Here is an 18250-nt window from a genome sequence, read left to right as displayed (position 1 = left end):
GTAATTTATTTAGCCCTTTGTTTATTTTTCTCTCTGTAAGACTGTGATTAATGTAACTTGTACTTTTCTTCCTTTATACTGATCGTGTTTAATGAGTAAGAAATAATGTTATATATTATATTTCATTCAATTTCTTTTCAGCTTAGTTCCTTTATTAATTTGGGGTCACCACAGCGGAATGAACCGCCAACTTATCCACCATATGTTTTACACAGCAGATCCCCGCTGATTGTTGATCCCATTTTGTATACTTGAAATGATCGTCACAGTGGCGCAGTTGGTAGTTGGAGTCCCAACTGGGTCAGTTGATGTTTCTGTGTGGAGTTTGCATGTTTCGCTCCGTGTTGGCGTGGGTTTCCTCCGGGTGCTCCGGTTTCCCCCACAGTCCAAACACATGCGGTACAGGGGAATTGATGAACTAAATTGGCTGAAGTGTGTGAGAGAATGAGTGTTTGGGTGTTTCCTAGTACTGCTAGCAGCTGGAAGGGCATCCACTGTGTAAAACATATGCTGAAATAGTTGGCAGTTCATTCCGCTGTGGCGACCCCTGATGAATAAAGGGACTAAGCCCAAAATACAAGGAATAAATGATATACTTTAGCATTAATTAAGACGCAAAATCCTGTAAGAATGTGATGATTTTCCTTTGATTATGCGAGTCAAACTGTCGTCAGGAGGAGTTATACCTGAGATGTTTTAGATGAACAGCAGCAACAGATTAAATGTAGATGTTAAATAACATTTATTGACACACAAACATGTTTATCCTGGAGTTATAGACGCTGAGAACCATGTTCACACTCATGATCAAATCTGGACAGAAGATCTGTCACGTCAGACACGACAAACCAGAGGAAGAAACACTGACTGGACAATCAGCCAGAGGTCAAACACACACACACAAAACACACACACACACATATACCTTACAAAACACAATATATACAAATGTGTGTGCACGCTCACACACACACACACACACACACACACACACACACACACACACACACACACACACACACACACACACACACACACACACACACACACACACACACACACACACACACACACACACACACACACACACACACACACACACACACACACACACACACAAAACACAATTTACACAAATGTGTGCACAGATTAATAAAATGACTGGACAATCAGTCAGAGGTCAAACACACACACACACACACACACACACACACACACACACACAAGATTTTTAAAACTGACTGGAAAATCAGTCAGAGGTCAAACACACACATACAGAGACAAACAAATAGATACACAATATTCTCACACACATACACAAACACAATAGAAGCACAATACTCGCACACACAAGAGATCAAGAGATACACAATACTCACACACATACACACACAATAGATACACATCTCTCTCACACATACATGCATGGATATGTGCACACACTCACTCACACACACACACAGGCGACATAATGCTATCACACACACATACACAATAAATACACAATACTCACACACACACACTCACTCACACTTTCTTCACACTCACTCACGATACTCACACACTCTCTCTCTCTCTCTCTCACACACACACACACACACACACACTGTTCTGAGGAAAGCTCATGGTCTTGTAAAGACAGGCGTTCAGTGCCGAGTTGTGCAGTTCAGTCAGTGTATTATGGTCTGTCAGGAGGACTGTGGGCTGTTTGCAGGAGCGCTGCGTGAATGTTCAGCAGGACAGAAGAACACTGATCAACACACACACCTTCACCATCATCATCACCTGCACACAAACACACACAGAGCATCAGTAAAACACACAGTCAGGTCTAATGATTCGCCCTCCTGTGAAATCATCATTAATCTTCACTCATTTTCACATTGGCAACACGGTGGCGCAGTGGGTAGCACAATCAAGCAAGAAGGTCGCTGGTTCGAGTCCCGGCTGGATCAGTTGGCGTTTCTGTGTGGAGTTTGCATGTTCTCCCCGTTTTGGTGTGGGTTTCCTCCGGGTGCTCTGGTTTCCCCCACAGTCCAAACACATGTCCTATAGGGAAATTGATTAATTAAATTGGCCGTAGTGTATGAGTGTGAGTGAGAATGATTGTGTATGGGTGTTTCCCAATACTGGGTTGCAGCTGGAAAGGCATCCACTGTGTGAAATATGCTGGATAAGGGGTGCTACTGTGAAAGGAAGGAGCTATGTGTGAAGGGGCAGGGCTTCTGATGAAGAGGAGGAGCTGATGATGAATGGGGTGGGGCTTCTGGTAAAAAGGAGGGGTTATTCACAAAGGGGAAGGGCTAAGAATGAAGGGGAGGGGCTATTGGTGAGGTGGAGGAGCTACGCATGTACTAATGACTAATTTGTCAACTGTTCAACATTTATTTATTTTTCTTCGGCTTAGTCCCTTTATTAATCAGGGGTCGCCACAGCGGAATGAACCGCCAACTATTCCAGCTTAGTTTTTACACAGCGAATGCCCTTCCAGCTGCAACCCAGCACTGGGAAACACCCAAACACCCTTGCATTCACACCGACAATCAAACACTATGGTCAATTTAGTTGATCAGTTCCTATGGAACAAAATCAGTGCCTAAAGTCTTGAATTAAAAAGCTTGTTGAATATCACAAACTGAAAAAAATAATACACCGTATTAACAAGTTCTTGCATTTTAATGACTTGAATTCCTGGGTTTGTATTTTTAGGTCCTGAAATTTAACATATCTGTATATTTAAGCTTTGAATATTTCAACGAAAAATATTTCAAACACGTTTTCATACTTAAAAATTCAATAATTCATATTCAATTTTCAGATCTCACTTACAAAATATTCAATACCCTTTAAAAATACGATGTATAATATTCAAAAGGTAATTTTCAGTTCATTTTATTTCAGTTCAAATATTCGCTTCCATAAATTCAGTGGATCAAATTCGACTGATAAAATTCAACATTACATCCGGGAACTGCAGGAGAAGCAATAGATTGCAGATTGAAGATCGCCAGCTGCTCTAGCTTTCACCAGCAGGTGGAGATGGAATAATGTAAGATTTTTAACCCAGTAAACAGGCGAGAAAAAGGCTATTAAAGGCACAAAAGTAGCATTTAATATTAATATCAATGCCTTGGACATTATAAATGATAAAAAGTATGAGTAAAATGAGTAAATGAGGTTTTAGTCATCTATATTTGCCCTTATGTAACGGAAGCCAGCTGGTGATCGCGTAAAGCTCACTCCTCGGATCCAGGGACAGACGTTGTTCTGCAATCTTATCGGAGCTCGTCTCCCATGCCGGCTCGCTCCCTGCTCGGACCGGTGCAGTTACTTGCACATAAACCGTCTTTTGATGAATATGATGTTACACATTGTCTATCTTTATTGACTCTTTCTTCCATAGACGCGAAGTATTATATTGACAGCTAAAGAATATAGCATTTATTTAAATTTGTGGGCAAATTATATATGTATGTATATGGTATTTTAATGTATTGCTTTTACAAACTTATAAAGCATATTATTGCCATGGCTTATAACGCACAATGCTTCTCCAATCCAGTTCTATCAATCTGAGTTCTATCAATCTGAGTCATTCATAATACAAACACTGGTTTACTGTCTCTCTCCTCCTCTCCCTGTATTTTCTCTACTCTTCTCGTGATGAAGACTTGATTATAAACCTAAAAGTATCCGAAATCACAGACACAATACCTCTTCTCTCCTCTTCTGGGCCTTTCTCTCTCTCTCTCTCTCTCTCTCTCTCTCTCTCTCTCTCTCTCTCTCTCTCTCTCTCTCTCTCTCTCTCTCCCTCTCTCTCTCTCCTTTTCTGTCTGTCTCTAACACGATGAATCCAGTCCGCGCTGCCGTTAACCTCCTCCGCCTGGTTAATGCTAGCTACTCATCATTTAAAGTTAACATAATGTCTTCTTCTGTACCCTCATTCTCCTGATCATAGGTCTGTTTAAAGATGGTGTGTATGGAAAATGCCTCAATGAAATGCCTCCTCTCCTCTTTCTCTCGCGTTTGCTAAATCCACTTGTCCACTCATTTTTGACAGATATAACGTTACACTACAGTCTGCTCAGTTTAGTGCGGTTTATTACAAAACTGACGTTTCAGCGCTTGACCAAATACAGCATTCTGTTTAGTTAACGAAAAAAAGGCAGTTTAAATATAATAATAATATTAATGTGTTATCGCGATTTTTTTGCTCAGAGGAAATACAGTTGTCTGAGCAATATAGTTTTTGCAGAGAGGGAGGCACCTACAATAAGGCTAAACATTATTTAATACCCACGAGACACTTGTGACTTTATATCACATTTACATTATTTTTCAAAAATGTTTCCTTCCTGATAAAAATAAATATATTTCCAATCTGATATGTAATGGGGAGAAAAAAAGTAGCACGAGTTCAGCTGATGGTGGATTCGAACCGAGTTTATAATTTATCGCGCCAAAAGATAAATCTGTGCGCTATACAAGTGCGCCACTGCGGCAGTAATGTTTAACAGCTCTTCACCCATCTTGTCTCTATCAATCAGGCATCGATGGGCGTAAACCCTGAAAAGCTTATTCCAACTAGATGCGCTATTTGCAATTAACGTTAGCGAAAAAAAGACACTCCGAAATTGTCCTTTTTTTTTCTCCCCCCTCGCAGGGGCCCCTAGTGCGCACGGGCCCCTGGGCCTGTGCCCATAATGCCCATTGGTTAATCCGGCCCTGGCTTCAACACACCTGTCTGGAAGTTTCTAGCATATCTAGTAAGAGCTTGATTAGCTGATCCACTGATACAAATCCACTGTTTGTATCTGGATATTGGCATGTAAACGTGTTCAGGTCAGGACCTTTATCAAGCGTTTGAATTTTGAGGCAGATCGGATAATGCATGCCTGAGTTATAACGACTTCCTGTTTTGTGGCGAATCATCAAAGTTTGCGAGGCCGCCACGGAAACGCCCATCGACGAAAACTCTAAAGCTTCGCAATTTAACATCGCCAAGGCCTTTAGATGACAAAACCCAATTTTGGTGTCGATCGGATAAAATCCCTAGGAGGAGTTTGTTAAGATACAACGCCTGGAAATGGCAAAAACGCTACTTTTTCACCGCAGGAAGTTAAAAATATCTGACTTCCTGTTGGGTTTGAGATATGGCTCCAAGAGACTTTTTCGTATGTTTTGGTGTGTTTGAGGTTTGTGCCAATTTTCGTGCATGTGCGTGATTCGTATATCGAGGGCTCGTCCGTATAATTTTTCTAGGTGGCGCTGTCGAGTCATTTTGCCACACCCATGAAGGTGTGTTTGATTAGGGTTGGAACTAAACTCTCCAGGACACCGGCTCTCGCTAGAATCGAGTCTGGATACTTCTGGTTTAGTGTCACCTTAGAGGCTGCGTTCCACTCCACACACAACTTTCCCTTGCCTTGATCCCTCTGGGAATCCCTGCCACTCTTTTAAAATGCGTTTCAGTTCAGGTGAACGACATTGAAATATCCTCCACCCTTCAATTTCGAGGGAGCGAGTCGGCTTTAGGGCATTTATATATATATATAGTTTTATTAATATTTTTATTCAATGCTTTGAAAAATAAGTTAAATCTTTGTAGACTATAAATACATATGTACTATATAGCATTTATTTAAATTTGTAGGCAACAAATTATAGAATAATTTTATTTAAAAATTATTATATTATTCTTACTTTTTAAATTCAACTATAGGGGTGGTAGGGGGCCTTACGAGACAATGTGCCCAGGGGCCCCTGAGTTCTTAATCCGGGCCTGGTTGAAGCAAGCTGGAGCTAAACTGAGCAGGACATTGGCCCTCCAGGACTGAGTTTGGACACCCCTGCACTAAACTCTCACACTACATGGTGAATAGTGTCATTTAGGACAGACGAAACATGAAGGGATGTGCACCTGAGTGAGTGTACAAGTGTGTGTCAGCAGCCCAGTCCACTGATGACCCCGATTCGGTCCACCTTCATCCCAAAACACCCCCTGGCTACACCCTTCCTGCTGCGCCCCTGCAGCTTCCTGTGCTGTCTGAGGATGTCCAGCAGCACACGGGGCGACTGCGGCCGGTGGCCATCATGGCTCTGTGAGGGGGGCGGGGCCTCAGCGGAGCCCTCTGTGATCTCGACAGGAGCCAATAGAAGGGAGCCGATCTCCGCTCCGAATAAATCCTGCAGAACCTGCACACACACACACACACACACACACACACACACACACACACACACACACACACACACACACACACACACACACACACACACACACACACACACACATATATACAAACAGTGGAGAAATAAAGAAGCAGGATTTTAATGCAGTTTCATCAAGCATTATCTTCAAACTCTTCTACTGCACGTATTCTGGCTGAATGCAATTCATTCGTCGATACCAATGCTGATTGATGAAAATATACCTTTTCAAATGTGTGGGATTCATCAATCTGTGTCTGAAATTATATCAATATATAGCAGTTTGACATTTAGGGCTCTATTTTGACGATCCATGCGCAAAGTGCAAAGCGCAGGGTGCAAAAGCATTAAGGGCGTGTCTGAATCCACTTATTTAAGGACGGAAATATTCGCCGTGGAGCATGGTCTAACAGGGTTGAGCTTATTCTCTTAATGAGTTACAGGTGTGTTTTGAGAATAAACCAATCTCATCTCCCATTCTCTTTAAGAGCAAGTTGCGTTGTGCCATAAGCGCATTCGCTATTAACATGTCGGACTTTGTAAGTGTAAAAACTGAACACGTCACTAGAGAGAAAACAGTTAAACAGAGCATCTGCAGCGCGAGAATGAGAGATGAGGCATCTTATAATATAGTTTCACTTTAGCTCTCGTGGATAGGGAAACGTGCTGGACACACAGACATCAATTAGCCTATAAATGATTAATTTAGTTTGTTAAGCGCAAAGATTTGTTTCAAAACTATTTCTAAATTCAGTTCTAATTTCCAGCAAACGAATAAATGAACAATAATGACCAAGTGTGCTCAAAAACCTGAGTTATATCCTAAAACACATGCTGTGCCCCATATGGTCTAAAACCTGACAGGTGGACAAATCTAAGCTTGTTTTTAATAAAACAAATATAAATATGGATATAATAAATAATACTGCTAATAATAATAACATTATACAGAAGCAAATTGTTATGAATGAACTGAAAAAGCCTCCCGAGATGAAGAAGACATGAAGGCGGTGGTTTTTAAATTTATGTAGGCTAGAAAATAATATGTTTTGTAAGATTTTAATCCTTTATATTTATATCCTAAATATATCCTTAATATTTTTATTCTTTTTCATTTGTAAAGATTTTTGCGTATTGCTCTACATCTTGTGTGTATTAAGCCGTGTGTAAGCGAGGTGCAGAACTAACACGCTCTGCACTGGACAATAGACCGGCTTTGTCTTAGTCTATTGTAAAATCTATTATAGTTTCTCAAAATAGCAACGCGCAGCAATGCACCTCAGAACGCCTTCCTTTTTAGACCAGATCGCCTATGGGCGCACGTGTGAGCACAAATGCATTTGCCATTTAAACAGCGTGGCGGAAAACGTCAAAACGACTCCTGCACCAAGCTGAAACTAGCAAACAACTATAGCGTCGCACCTTGCACCACATTGCGCCGGGTGTATGATAGGGCCCATAGTTTTCTAGCTCCCAGTACTCAACTTTTATCTCACAGTGCAATCCCAAAAATACATTTAATCTCTTTAATCCACGTTTTATCCAGCAGTTTTTCTTCCAGCATTATTTTCTTCATTCATTCCTAAAAAATGTACTAAAAAGTCTTGATTAAAGCATTATCATAGCATCTAGCTATGAGAAGAATCACAAGACTGGAAACTTTGATTTGAAATATATGAAATCTCATGGCTTTAATAAGAAGAAATATGAATCCCATCAAGCAATGCATGCATTATACAAAAATATAAAGCATTTAACATCTTATAATGCATTATATGATTGGTAATTTACAGATAATGATTAGAAATAATAATACTTTTACTTCAATATAATTAAAATTATTAACCCATCTATCTTATCTATCTACTTAGCTATATGATGCATATAAATATTTAAGCAATTTAAAGGACGGTCAAACAAGTTTAATTTAAAACTCAAAATGATGCTGCTTTATTGATGCTGAAAAAAGCATATGCCATCCGTTTTTCAGTCTCAACACTCTATAGTTTTTGAAAAAAATTGTTTATTAATTAATTTTTTATTATATTTTCTTTTTGACTTAATTAATCAAGGGTTGCCACAGCAGAATGAACTGTCAACTATTCCAGCATATGTTTTACACAGTGAATGTCCTTCCAGCCACAACCCAACATTAAGAAGCACCCATACACTATGGCCAGTTTACCTTATTCAATTCCCCTATAGCGCATGTGTTTGGACTGTGGGAGAAACTGGAGCACCGAGAGAAAACCCGTGCCAACATGGGGAGAACATGCTAACTCAACACTGAAACACCAACTGACCCATCTCAAACCAACAACCTTCTTGCTGTGAAGAGATCGTGCTACACACTGAGACGCCCATTTAACTTGATATAAATAGAATAATAAAAATTCTAAAAGAAAATCAAGACTTAATAAGACATGATGTACATAAAAATGCAATACAACACTACACGACTATATATCTGCACACATATATCTGTTATTTTTACAGATTAGTTTTATAGTTATAGCTATATCAAATACTTCATTTTAAACTAAACAAAAATGAAAAATGCAGGAAATTAAATGTGCCTATTTACTTGTTGATTTAATTAATTTATTTTAATTATTTAACATTTTTAAATGCTTTCAATCTCAGTCACCTATAATTTTTCTTATGATGTCTTATCAATATGAAACTAAAAACGGCATAATTAATTTTGCATCTTAAACATCCAATTAAATCCAATTCATATATGATGATTACTATTTTTTTTACCATTTTCTTTTTGGGTTAGTCTCTTTAATAATCCGGGGTCGCCACAGCGGAATGAACCACCAACATATCCAGCACGTTTTTATGCAGCGGATGCCCTTCCAGATGCAACACATCTCTGGGAAAGATTATAAATTTTTATTTATATTAAAAACAACCAACAATAACAAAAAAACAGAGGTAATGATAAAAATACACAAAAATATTTAAAGATATTTAACAACTATAAAAATATTGACAGCCAATCACAATCCATCCTGCTTTAACCCTTTATCAGGCAAAAAAACAAATATGCTCAGTTTTTGCATTCAATTCTTTTTTGGATCCACTATATAAAACTTCAGTTTTGTTGTTCTTGGTGTGACGTCCCTATTGGAAATGTACAACAAATCACGGAAAAACACATTTTTTTTACTATTTACTATTTATTATTCACAATTTTATTTTCATGTTCATTTAATTTCGAGAGGATCTCGCGCTTATGATTGCTTACAGCTGGTCCCGCATTATTTAATTTATGATTCACCAATCAGACGATTTCTAAGTCACTAGCCTCAGTTCCATATCACAGCCATCTTCATTTTGAAGAATCCCCCCTTCCACCCCTACTCCTCCTCCTTACATAGATGGGTTGCACAGTGGTCCAGTGGTTGCCTCACAGCAAGAACGTCACTGGTTCTAGTCTTTATCAAGCCAGCCGACGTTTCTGTGCAGAGTTTACACGTTCTCCCCGTGCTCACATGGGTTTCCTCTGGGTACCCCAGTTTCTTACCACCGTTCAAAAACATGCAGCTTAAGTTTTATGTAGTTAATTGACTAATCCAAATCAGCCCCATAGACATGCTCCAATAAGTAGCTATCTCTATAGAGCAATCACTATCTGTTCATTAGCTACTACAGCAGGGGAGTTCTCCAGATTAAGGATGGGCGATACCACAATTTTTTAATTCGATACAATGCCGATACTTTTTGTTAAAAAATTTACAATACAGATACCACTTATTATTTAACATGTTAACGTAATTTTTCTAAATATTGAAAAATCATTACATGTCAATATAAATACACATTTAAATATGCATACACACACACACAACCATATTGCATATACACACTGCATACACATACATACTGTATATACACACTGCACAGATACATACACACACACACTTATATTTATTCACCTAATGGTAATGAGAGAGAAAGAGAGAGCTGATTTGTTATTCTGGTTTATTATTTTATTTATTTATTTGCATTTAATTATTATACTATATATTTTAATCCTATACAATTACTTGCTGTGTTTACCATGTTTATATATTTATGTGTGTGTGTGTGTGTGTGTGTGTGTGTTCTTTTTAATTTAAACTTTTAGAAATGCTTTGGCTAAACATTTGTCATGCCAATGAAGCAACTATTGAATTGAATTGAATTTAATTGAGATAGAAAGAGAGAGAATGAGAGAGAGAGGTTTCCCTCCTTTAAAATTCTCCTATGTCTTTTGTCAGACAGAGGAACACTGGGCATCTTGTTTTTGTTCCGCTTCTTCACTTCCTAATCTGCAACTGCCTCTCTGGATATCACACTAACTGTACCCAAAAAAAAAAAAAAAGTACAAATACTTTCCTTCTTAGACTTTACACACCTGAAACTTGCCTATAACACTTATTCATTGTTGCTTCCTTGTCCTCATTTTTAAGTCGCTTTGGATAAAAGCGTCTGCTATATGACTAAATGTAAATGTAAATGTATAAGTTTCAGTGTTGTTGTCTGTTTTTAGTGTTTATAAAGGCTGCTTGTATTGTTGCTGTGTACGACTTTCCTATTACAAATATTGCTCGTGCAATGCTTTCTCAGCTAATGAGCACGACAACACGCTGCGTTACCTCTCTGCCATCGTGTCATTCCATCATGCAGAAGTGTGTGACTGGCGTGTGTTGAGTATGTAAGTTATCTGAAAGGCACCTAATCGCTCATGTGACGTTCCGCCACAGATTGATTGGTGTAACGTCTTGCATACAAAGCGTCACCGCGCTAAAACATTTAGTTATGCAGAAATCTTTCAAATATAGTTAAAATAACGATACTTAAAAAAATATCGATACCAAATTAGAAGTTTCCAAGTATCGATATATCGATACTCGAGCATCGATGTGCACATGCATACTCCAGATCTACCTGAGCTCAAACTCCCCTCTCGCCTTGCAAATGTGAGTGACCTTCGTGCTCGAGGATCATATGAGCTCAGGGCTCTCTCCCGGGACAGCATGCCAAACACGCTTTATAATCAATCATCAGATGAGTGATACCTCTTGATATGAAGAAAAGTGTCCAACAATGAAGATAAATCATTCTTTCACTAATTTTCTTGACAGATTAGTCCCTTTATTAATCCAAGGTCGCCACAGCGGAATGAACCGCCAACTTATCCAGCAAGTTTTTATGCAGCGGATGCCCTTCCAGCCGCAACCCATCTCTGGGAAACATCCACACACACATTCACACACTACGGACAATTTAGCCAACCCAATTCACCTATACCGCATGTGTTTGGACTGTGTGGGAAACCGGAGCACCCGGAGGAAACCCACGCGAAGCCAGGGAGAACATGCAAACTCCACACAGATACGCCAACTGAACCGAGGTTCGAACCAGCAACCTTCTTGCTGTGAGGTGACAGCACTACCTACTGCGCCACTGTCTATATTATTAAGAGCTGTTTTTCTTCATTTTTGTGGTCACACCATAAGACACTTATGGTACAGATCAGTAAAAATTAAACAGAAAACAGTGAATAAATGGTTTTTAAAAGATTTCTCAAACTCAGACTTGCATTAAACTACATAAATATAACTTTCCTTAATATGTTTTACAAAAAAAAAAGCATTTTACTACCCATTTAACTATCTATACACTGTCTGTTTTCGAACAGGTTTCCCCATCACCCAGTCATTGGTCGATCAGTCAGATAGCCACACCCCCCAGCTCTTATGATTGGTTGAGTCCTCACCTGAGCATCTGGTCGTCGTGGTGACGGCCGCCCCTTCACCTGTGCAATCATGCTGATGAAGAGGAAGATGATAAGAGCAGGAAGAAGAGTGTTCAGAGATGATGAAGCAGCCATCTTTGTTCGTTAAAAAACTAGTATTTCTCAAAATTTGTCGATCACAAAATAAATATCAGTCCAACGCTTCTGAAAACGTTATCGTGTCGTTAGCGCTTCGGTTCTGTCCTGTATGGCTTCAGGACGGGTCTCTGTGTGAGCGGTGCTGCTGCCCCCTTTTAAGGAGCATCTCTGTGACGTCACACATAGCTACAGGTTGCCGTGAGTGACGCCCCGCCCCCTCAGACGTCACATGAGTGCGGATTCTCAGCGATGCATCTTCAAAAAGCCTCTAAACGTGATCTCCTTCACTCACATTTCTGCGCTTTGTGCCACATTGAGCCGCCGGCCTGTTTATAGCTCGTCATTCTTCACAGTAACAGACTGATGTGACCTCTGACCTCCTCAGGGTCCGCCCCCTATAAAAGTTCCCCCTGGAAACGGGCGGCGCTCAGGAACTATTTCCTCCTGTGAGAGTGAGACACAATAGTTCCACGTCAGATGAGAGTTTCCCTGGCAATGACCACAGGTCACGACTTCACCCTCTGTACACACACACACACACACACACACACACACACACACACACACACACACACACACACACACACACATATATACATATACACACATATATATACATATACACACATATACATACATACACACACACACACACATACATATACACACACAGACACACACATTACACATATATTGTTTTTTGGAATAACTGAAGAGGTAGACGGTGACGCAGTGGCACAGCAAGAAGATCCCTGGTTTGAGCCTCGGCTGGGTCAGTTGGTGTTTGTGTGGAGTTTGCATGTTCTCCCCGTGTTGGCGTGGGTTTCCTCCGGGTGCTCCGGTTTCCCCCACAGTCCAAACACATGCGGACAGGTGAGTTGGGTAGACTAAATTGTCAGGTGTATGAGAGTGAATGTGTGTCTGGATGTTTCCCAGAGATGGGTTGCAGCTGGAAGGGCATCCGCTGTGTAAAACATATGCTGGATAAATTGGCGGTTCATTCGGCTGTGGCGACCCCAGATTAAAAAAAGGGACTAAGCCGACAAGAAAATGAATGAATGAATGAATGAAGAGGTAGATCATAATGGAGTGAAAGTTTATCATTTGCATGTGTGATTTTTAATTAGGATTTAACTTGACCATACATAGAAGTATATAATAGAAATTAAGAATAATTACTGTGAAAAGCCTCTTTAACACAGTGATACAGGTAAATATCTGGAAAATTACTGGAACGACTTTACCGGTAGATCAAAAAAGCGCTGTTCACACAGAGCAATAAAAGTCTGTTATTGATCCTCTGCTGCTGATTTGCTGTTCATTCTAATCGCGAGCCGTTTGTGTTTTATTTTGTGTGTTGTTTTTACCACGGTTTGTGTTTTTCTGTCATTTTGAATTGACACTAGCCTGTATTTTCACTCTGTCACAGTTATTAAATCAGTGTGTCAGTGGCACAGTACAGGCTACGTGTGTGTGTCAAACATTTATGTGAATTACATTAGTTTGGGCTGGTTATATATTTGAAATAAAGAGAAAATGTCGACTTTAGCGATGACGAGGCTTCATTTAAACTGCAGAAGATGCCGTCTGACAACGAGGGGAAAACGCCTCACAGCAGCTGTTTTCCATCCTATTAGATGGCATTTCTTTAAATGATCAGTCCAGGAGATGCTGCTGATGGACAACAGTATTAGTTCAAAGAGGATAAACGCAGGTAAAATAGATTAAAACTATAATTTCAAAGCTGTCCAAATGTGACTGTTTACACGCATCAGCTGCCGACCGGAAGTTCTTCGCATTCTCCTTGCGCATACACGCAAAGCATTATGGGTAATTTTGCGTTCCAAGAAAAAGGTCTATAGAATAAAAAAAAACACGTGTCAAGCAGGGCCGGAGTGGGACTCCTTTTTAGCTCTGGCGTTTCAAGCCTTAAACCGGCCCACCTCAGTCGACGACTGACTATATTAAAATAACGTTATTTCCAATTCAGTTTCTAATGACACGAACACGTCTTTTTCGAGGACACAGCTGCTTTAGAACTTCAAATGTGTTTTTTCATAAATATGAGAACATTAATGCTTTATATCCAGTCCTTTGTAACAGTCGTCAAACAAAAAAATAAAATATGTACCCCTACATAAGTAACCCAAACAGTATTATACGTCCTAACACTAAAAAATAAAAAATAAAAATTATTTCTGGTGAGGTTCGAACTCGGATCGGCGTCTACTCTTTTTTTTTTTTTCTCCCCTTTTTAGATTTCTGATCAAGTTGTCATATTTATTAATGTAGTGAATCATCTGATTTTCATTGACCAGGTGTAATCATTAATATCAATTAATAATAATAAAAATAATATTATTAATTAAATAATAATTAATAATATTAATTAATAATATTAATTAAAACAGGTGCCATGTTTTGGGGTGGAATGACCGCAGGTTAATGATGATTAAGCCATGAGAATCAAACCGAACACGGTGTTAAAAAACCGAGGTATGTATTGAACCGTGGGCTAACTGTATTGTTGCATCCCTACTAATAACTAATAGCTTTTAACGGTTAACGTTATAAGTAATTAATAGTTTTGGTAACTGTTAACATTAACTTTGATTATGTGCACATCTTGTGAAGCTGCTTTCAAACAATAACTTCTACAAATAAACAGTAACTGAACTGATTCTGGGGAAAATGAATTCATATCGCAGTATAAATACAGCAAAACAAAAGGTCGCAATGTCAAATTTATCCAATGTCCTGCAGCTCTACAATGTATATTGTCTATAGTCAGAAATGTTTTACCTCAGTGTGTGTGTGGAGCGTCGAGTGATGGATGATCTGAGGCCTTCATCTGTTCACTACAGTCCGTCTGACGCAAAACACCTGCCAAACTTACAAGCCACAGTCTGACCTCTGACACTACATCACACTCACTAATTTCACACACACACACACACACACACACACACACACACACACACACACACACACACACACACACACACACACACACACACACACACACACACACACACACACACACACACACACACACACACACACACACACACACACACACACACACACACACACACACACACACACACACACACACGTTTCTGGACACTGTGCTGAAAGTCTTTCGGCTTGATGAGTGTCGCCAGGCAACAAACACACTCAGCGCCAAAACCGCGCGTTCCTTCTGCTCTGACGTCAGCAGTGTGCGCGCGCGCGCCGGAGCCCACTTTTAAAGAAGCAGTTGAACATTATACACATTCAGCGACACTGGCATTGATTCACTGCAGATTTGAGGCATGAAGCAGATCTTTTCATCCACTTCTGATGTCCATTTGGGAGAAACGATTCATTTAAAAATAATTACTGCAGGGCGGGGCTTAATTCAGCAAAGCGTTTTGATTGGATGGCTCAAGTGTATGCAAATAAGCTTGAGCTTAAGGGGCGGAGCTCTGAATGACATGATTAGTCACCACAGATGTTTTCTCAGTTATACCAAAGAGCTTGGAATGACCTATTGCAACAGCAGCACCCAGCAGCAGCCCCGGATTCCGCCATCTTGGAGTGAAAGCGATCGGCTGTCCAGTGCATCTTATTGCTTTTGCGATGGCAAGCAGCTGCTTTGTTTATTATTTATTTATTTAAAAAGCGCATTAAAGCTGAGATACAACCTGAAAGATGACAACACAACAGTTACTATCACAATCATCAACACTTTTAGTAGTTTATTTTACAGACTTATAATTTGCTGCTTTTCTATTGGAGTTTTTATTCCAAAACGGCCGCCACGCCATCTAGTGGCTGTTTACCAAATTACACTAGAGTGTCACCTCTTGGGGATTATATGCTTTTTGGTTATACCCAGTTTGCGAATGATATATTATGTGCTCTTTTTTATTTTTATATGTATTGTTTTTACATGCAGGCAGCTTTTATCTCTTGCAAGAAGTGAATATGATGATGATAATAGTAATGATAATAATAAATGTTAAGCATTGGCCCAATCGGCAATGGCCGGCTGGTTTTCGAGAGGGGCCGACCCAATCAGAGGTTACGCGGATGTAATTAAAATCTGGCAAGAATGTCAAACAAACAGTAAGTGTAGCACAAGCTGATTGTCAGAGACGGACTGTAAAAAAGGAAAGGTGATGCTGATAACTCAGAGAAAGCAAAAGATTGCTCTAAAATCAGACGCTGCCAAATGCAGAAAATTAACTGAAATAGTCTCGAAAGGGGGCAGCGCAGGGGGTAGCACTGTCGCCTCACAGCAAGAAGGTCAATGGTTCGAGCCTTGGCTGGGTCAGTTGGTGTTTTTTTGTGGAGTTTGCATGTTTCCTCCAAACACGTTCAAACACGAGCTATAGGTGACTTGGGTTACACATATGGGTAACACATATGCTGAAAAAGTTAGTGGTTCATTCTGCTGTGACGATGGCTGGTTTTAGCTGGTTGACCAGGCTGGTTTTAGAGGGGTTTTGGCCACTACCAGACTGGTTTACAGCCATTTCCAGCCTGGTCTTAGCTGGACAGGCTGAGAGATGACCAGCTAAAACCACCTTGACCAGCCTAGCCAAGCTGGGAGTCCAGCCAAAACCAGCTATATCCAGCTTAAACCAGGCTGGTCAAGCTGGTTTTAGCTGGATTTAGCTGGTCATTTTCCAGCCAGACCAGCTAAAACCAGGCTGGAAATGGCTGGAAACCAGCCTGGAAATGGCCAAAACCCCTCTAAAACCAGCCTGGTCAACCAGCTAAAACCAGCCAACCAGCCTAGGCTGGTTTAAGCTGAATTTTTTTAGCAAGGCTTAGATTAATAAATGGACTAAGCCGAAAAGAAAATGAATGAATCAACTGATTGGTGTATATATTTGTTATAAATGGGCTGTTTTTGTTTCAGTCACATACATTAAAAGTTTAAATATATATTACATAAGGTACTGCTTATATTATTTCACCATCTGTGCACCAATATAAGCAGTGAATGTGTGTGTCCATGGATGGGGCTGTGTCGGTGTGGTAATATGGGCTGGTGTGGCTACAGTGCCAGGGCTGATATTTAGTCCCAGTCCGCCCCTGTATATTGACGATCAGCAGGTCATCATTTTTGGGTTAGTTTGTGTAATACATGCTTCAGTCATTTACGTATTTATTTTTAAATTACATTGTTTATTATTAAAATATATTTAAGTTTACAGCATTTTGAGGGATATTTATTGTATTCTCTGATGGGCCATTTCAGATATTATAGTAGGGGAGACTACAAGCATTATTCTGAATCTTATTTGACTTTACTTTCAGGCTAAATGTAGATGCAAACATTTTTCTTTGAGTAGGGTAAATGCAGAGCTTCCCATGCTGATAAACCTCCAGTGAAATGGGGATTGTGACTTTAAATTTTATCCGGTTCCTGTTACAGCATGGATGTTGTGATGCAATTAAAATATAATCAGTTAAATAGACTTCAGCATTCATTTAGTTTCATTCATTTTAGAACGCCCGTAAGGACCAGCAGATGAGCACCGGTACACCATTGAAAATACTGGAGTAAATACTGGAGACATGGCAAGGAAAAACGTAACTTAATGCAGTGCTTCTTGTACAATCCGAGACCCCCTTTACATTGGATATCATTTAGGCAGTGAAGATGGTTGATTTTTGAAGAAAACAAACCTTAAACGCGCTGATTTTCTAATGGCATACAGTTCACCCAAGTTACGGACAAATTAAAAGTCCTGCATGCTTCAGCATACACCCTACAGCAGCGGTGGGCAAACTTTTTAGACCCGACGGCCACATCAAATTTTGCAAACCAAGAGAAGGGCCTCATGTCAAATCCTTCCAAAAAATAATGTTTATTTTTAGTGGCAGTGTGCATGGAACAAGTAATATCAGACAGAAACACGTCACTTTTTTTTTATTTTTATAGTTATTACGGAGTCATATTTACAAGTAAAATTAATTTGCACTGCTACTTATATTTACTTAATCATCATGAAACAATAAAATAATCCCTTACAAAATATAATTTTTATAGTGGAGAATAAAATAAAGATTGTCTAACAGAAAAAAATAATTTTAACTCATTAAAAAGAATTTGAACGTCTGCGTGAAAAACGCTGACTTGAGTTGTAGTCTTTAAAA

General features: G+C 39.6%; 2 protein-coding genes across 2 annotated transcripts in view; one reads left to right on the top strand and one right to left on the bottom strand.

Moving 5' to 3' along the window:
• The window catches only part of tfr2 (transferrin receptor 2), a 1009002-nt gene that overhangs the window by 426810 nt on the left and 563942 nt on the right, over positions 1–18250 (top strand). The window lies entirely within an intron of this gene.
• Positions 726–12227, bottom strand: nppcl2 (natriuretic peptide C-like 2). Its single transcript, XM_087307930.1, has 3 exons — positions 11981–12227; positions 5921–6195; positions 726–1785 (listed from the first exon to the last, which is right to left on the bottom strand). Exons 1-2 carry the CDS (start codon positions 12092–12094, stop codon positions 5944–5946), a joined length of 366 nt encoding a protein of 121 aa, XP_087164056.1. The 5' UTR covers positions 12095–12227; the 3' UTR covers positions 726–1785; positions 5921–5943.

Source organism: Danio rerio, chromosome 23, assembly GCF_052040795.2.
Source record: "Danio rerio strain M-AB ecotype USA chromosome 23, GRCz13ab, whole genome shotgun sequence".
NCBI classification, from domain to species: Eukaryota; Metazoa; Chordata; class Actinopteri; order Cypriniformes; family Danionidae; genus Danio; species Danio rerio.
The sequence above is the reverse complement of the archived record's forward strand: the minus strand, read 5'-3'. Positions and strand labels throughout refer to the sequence as shown.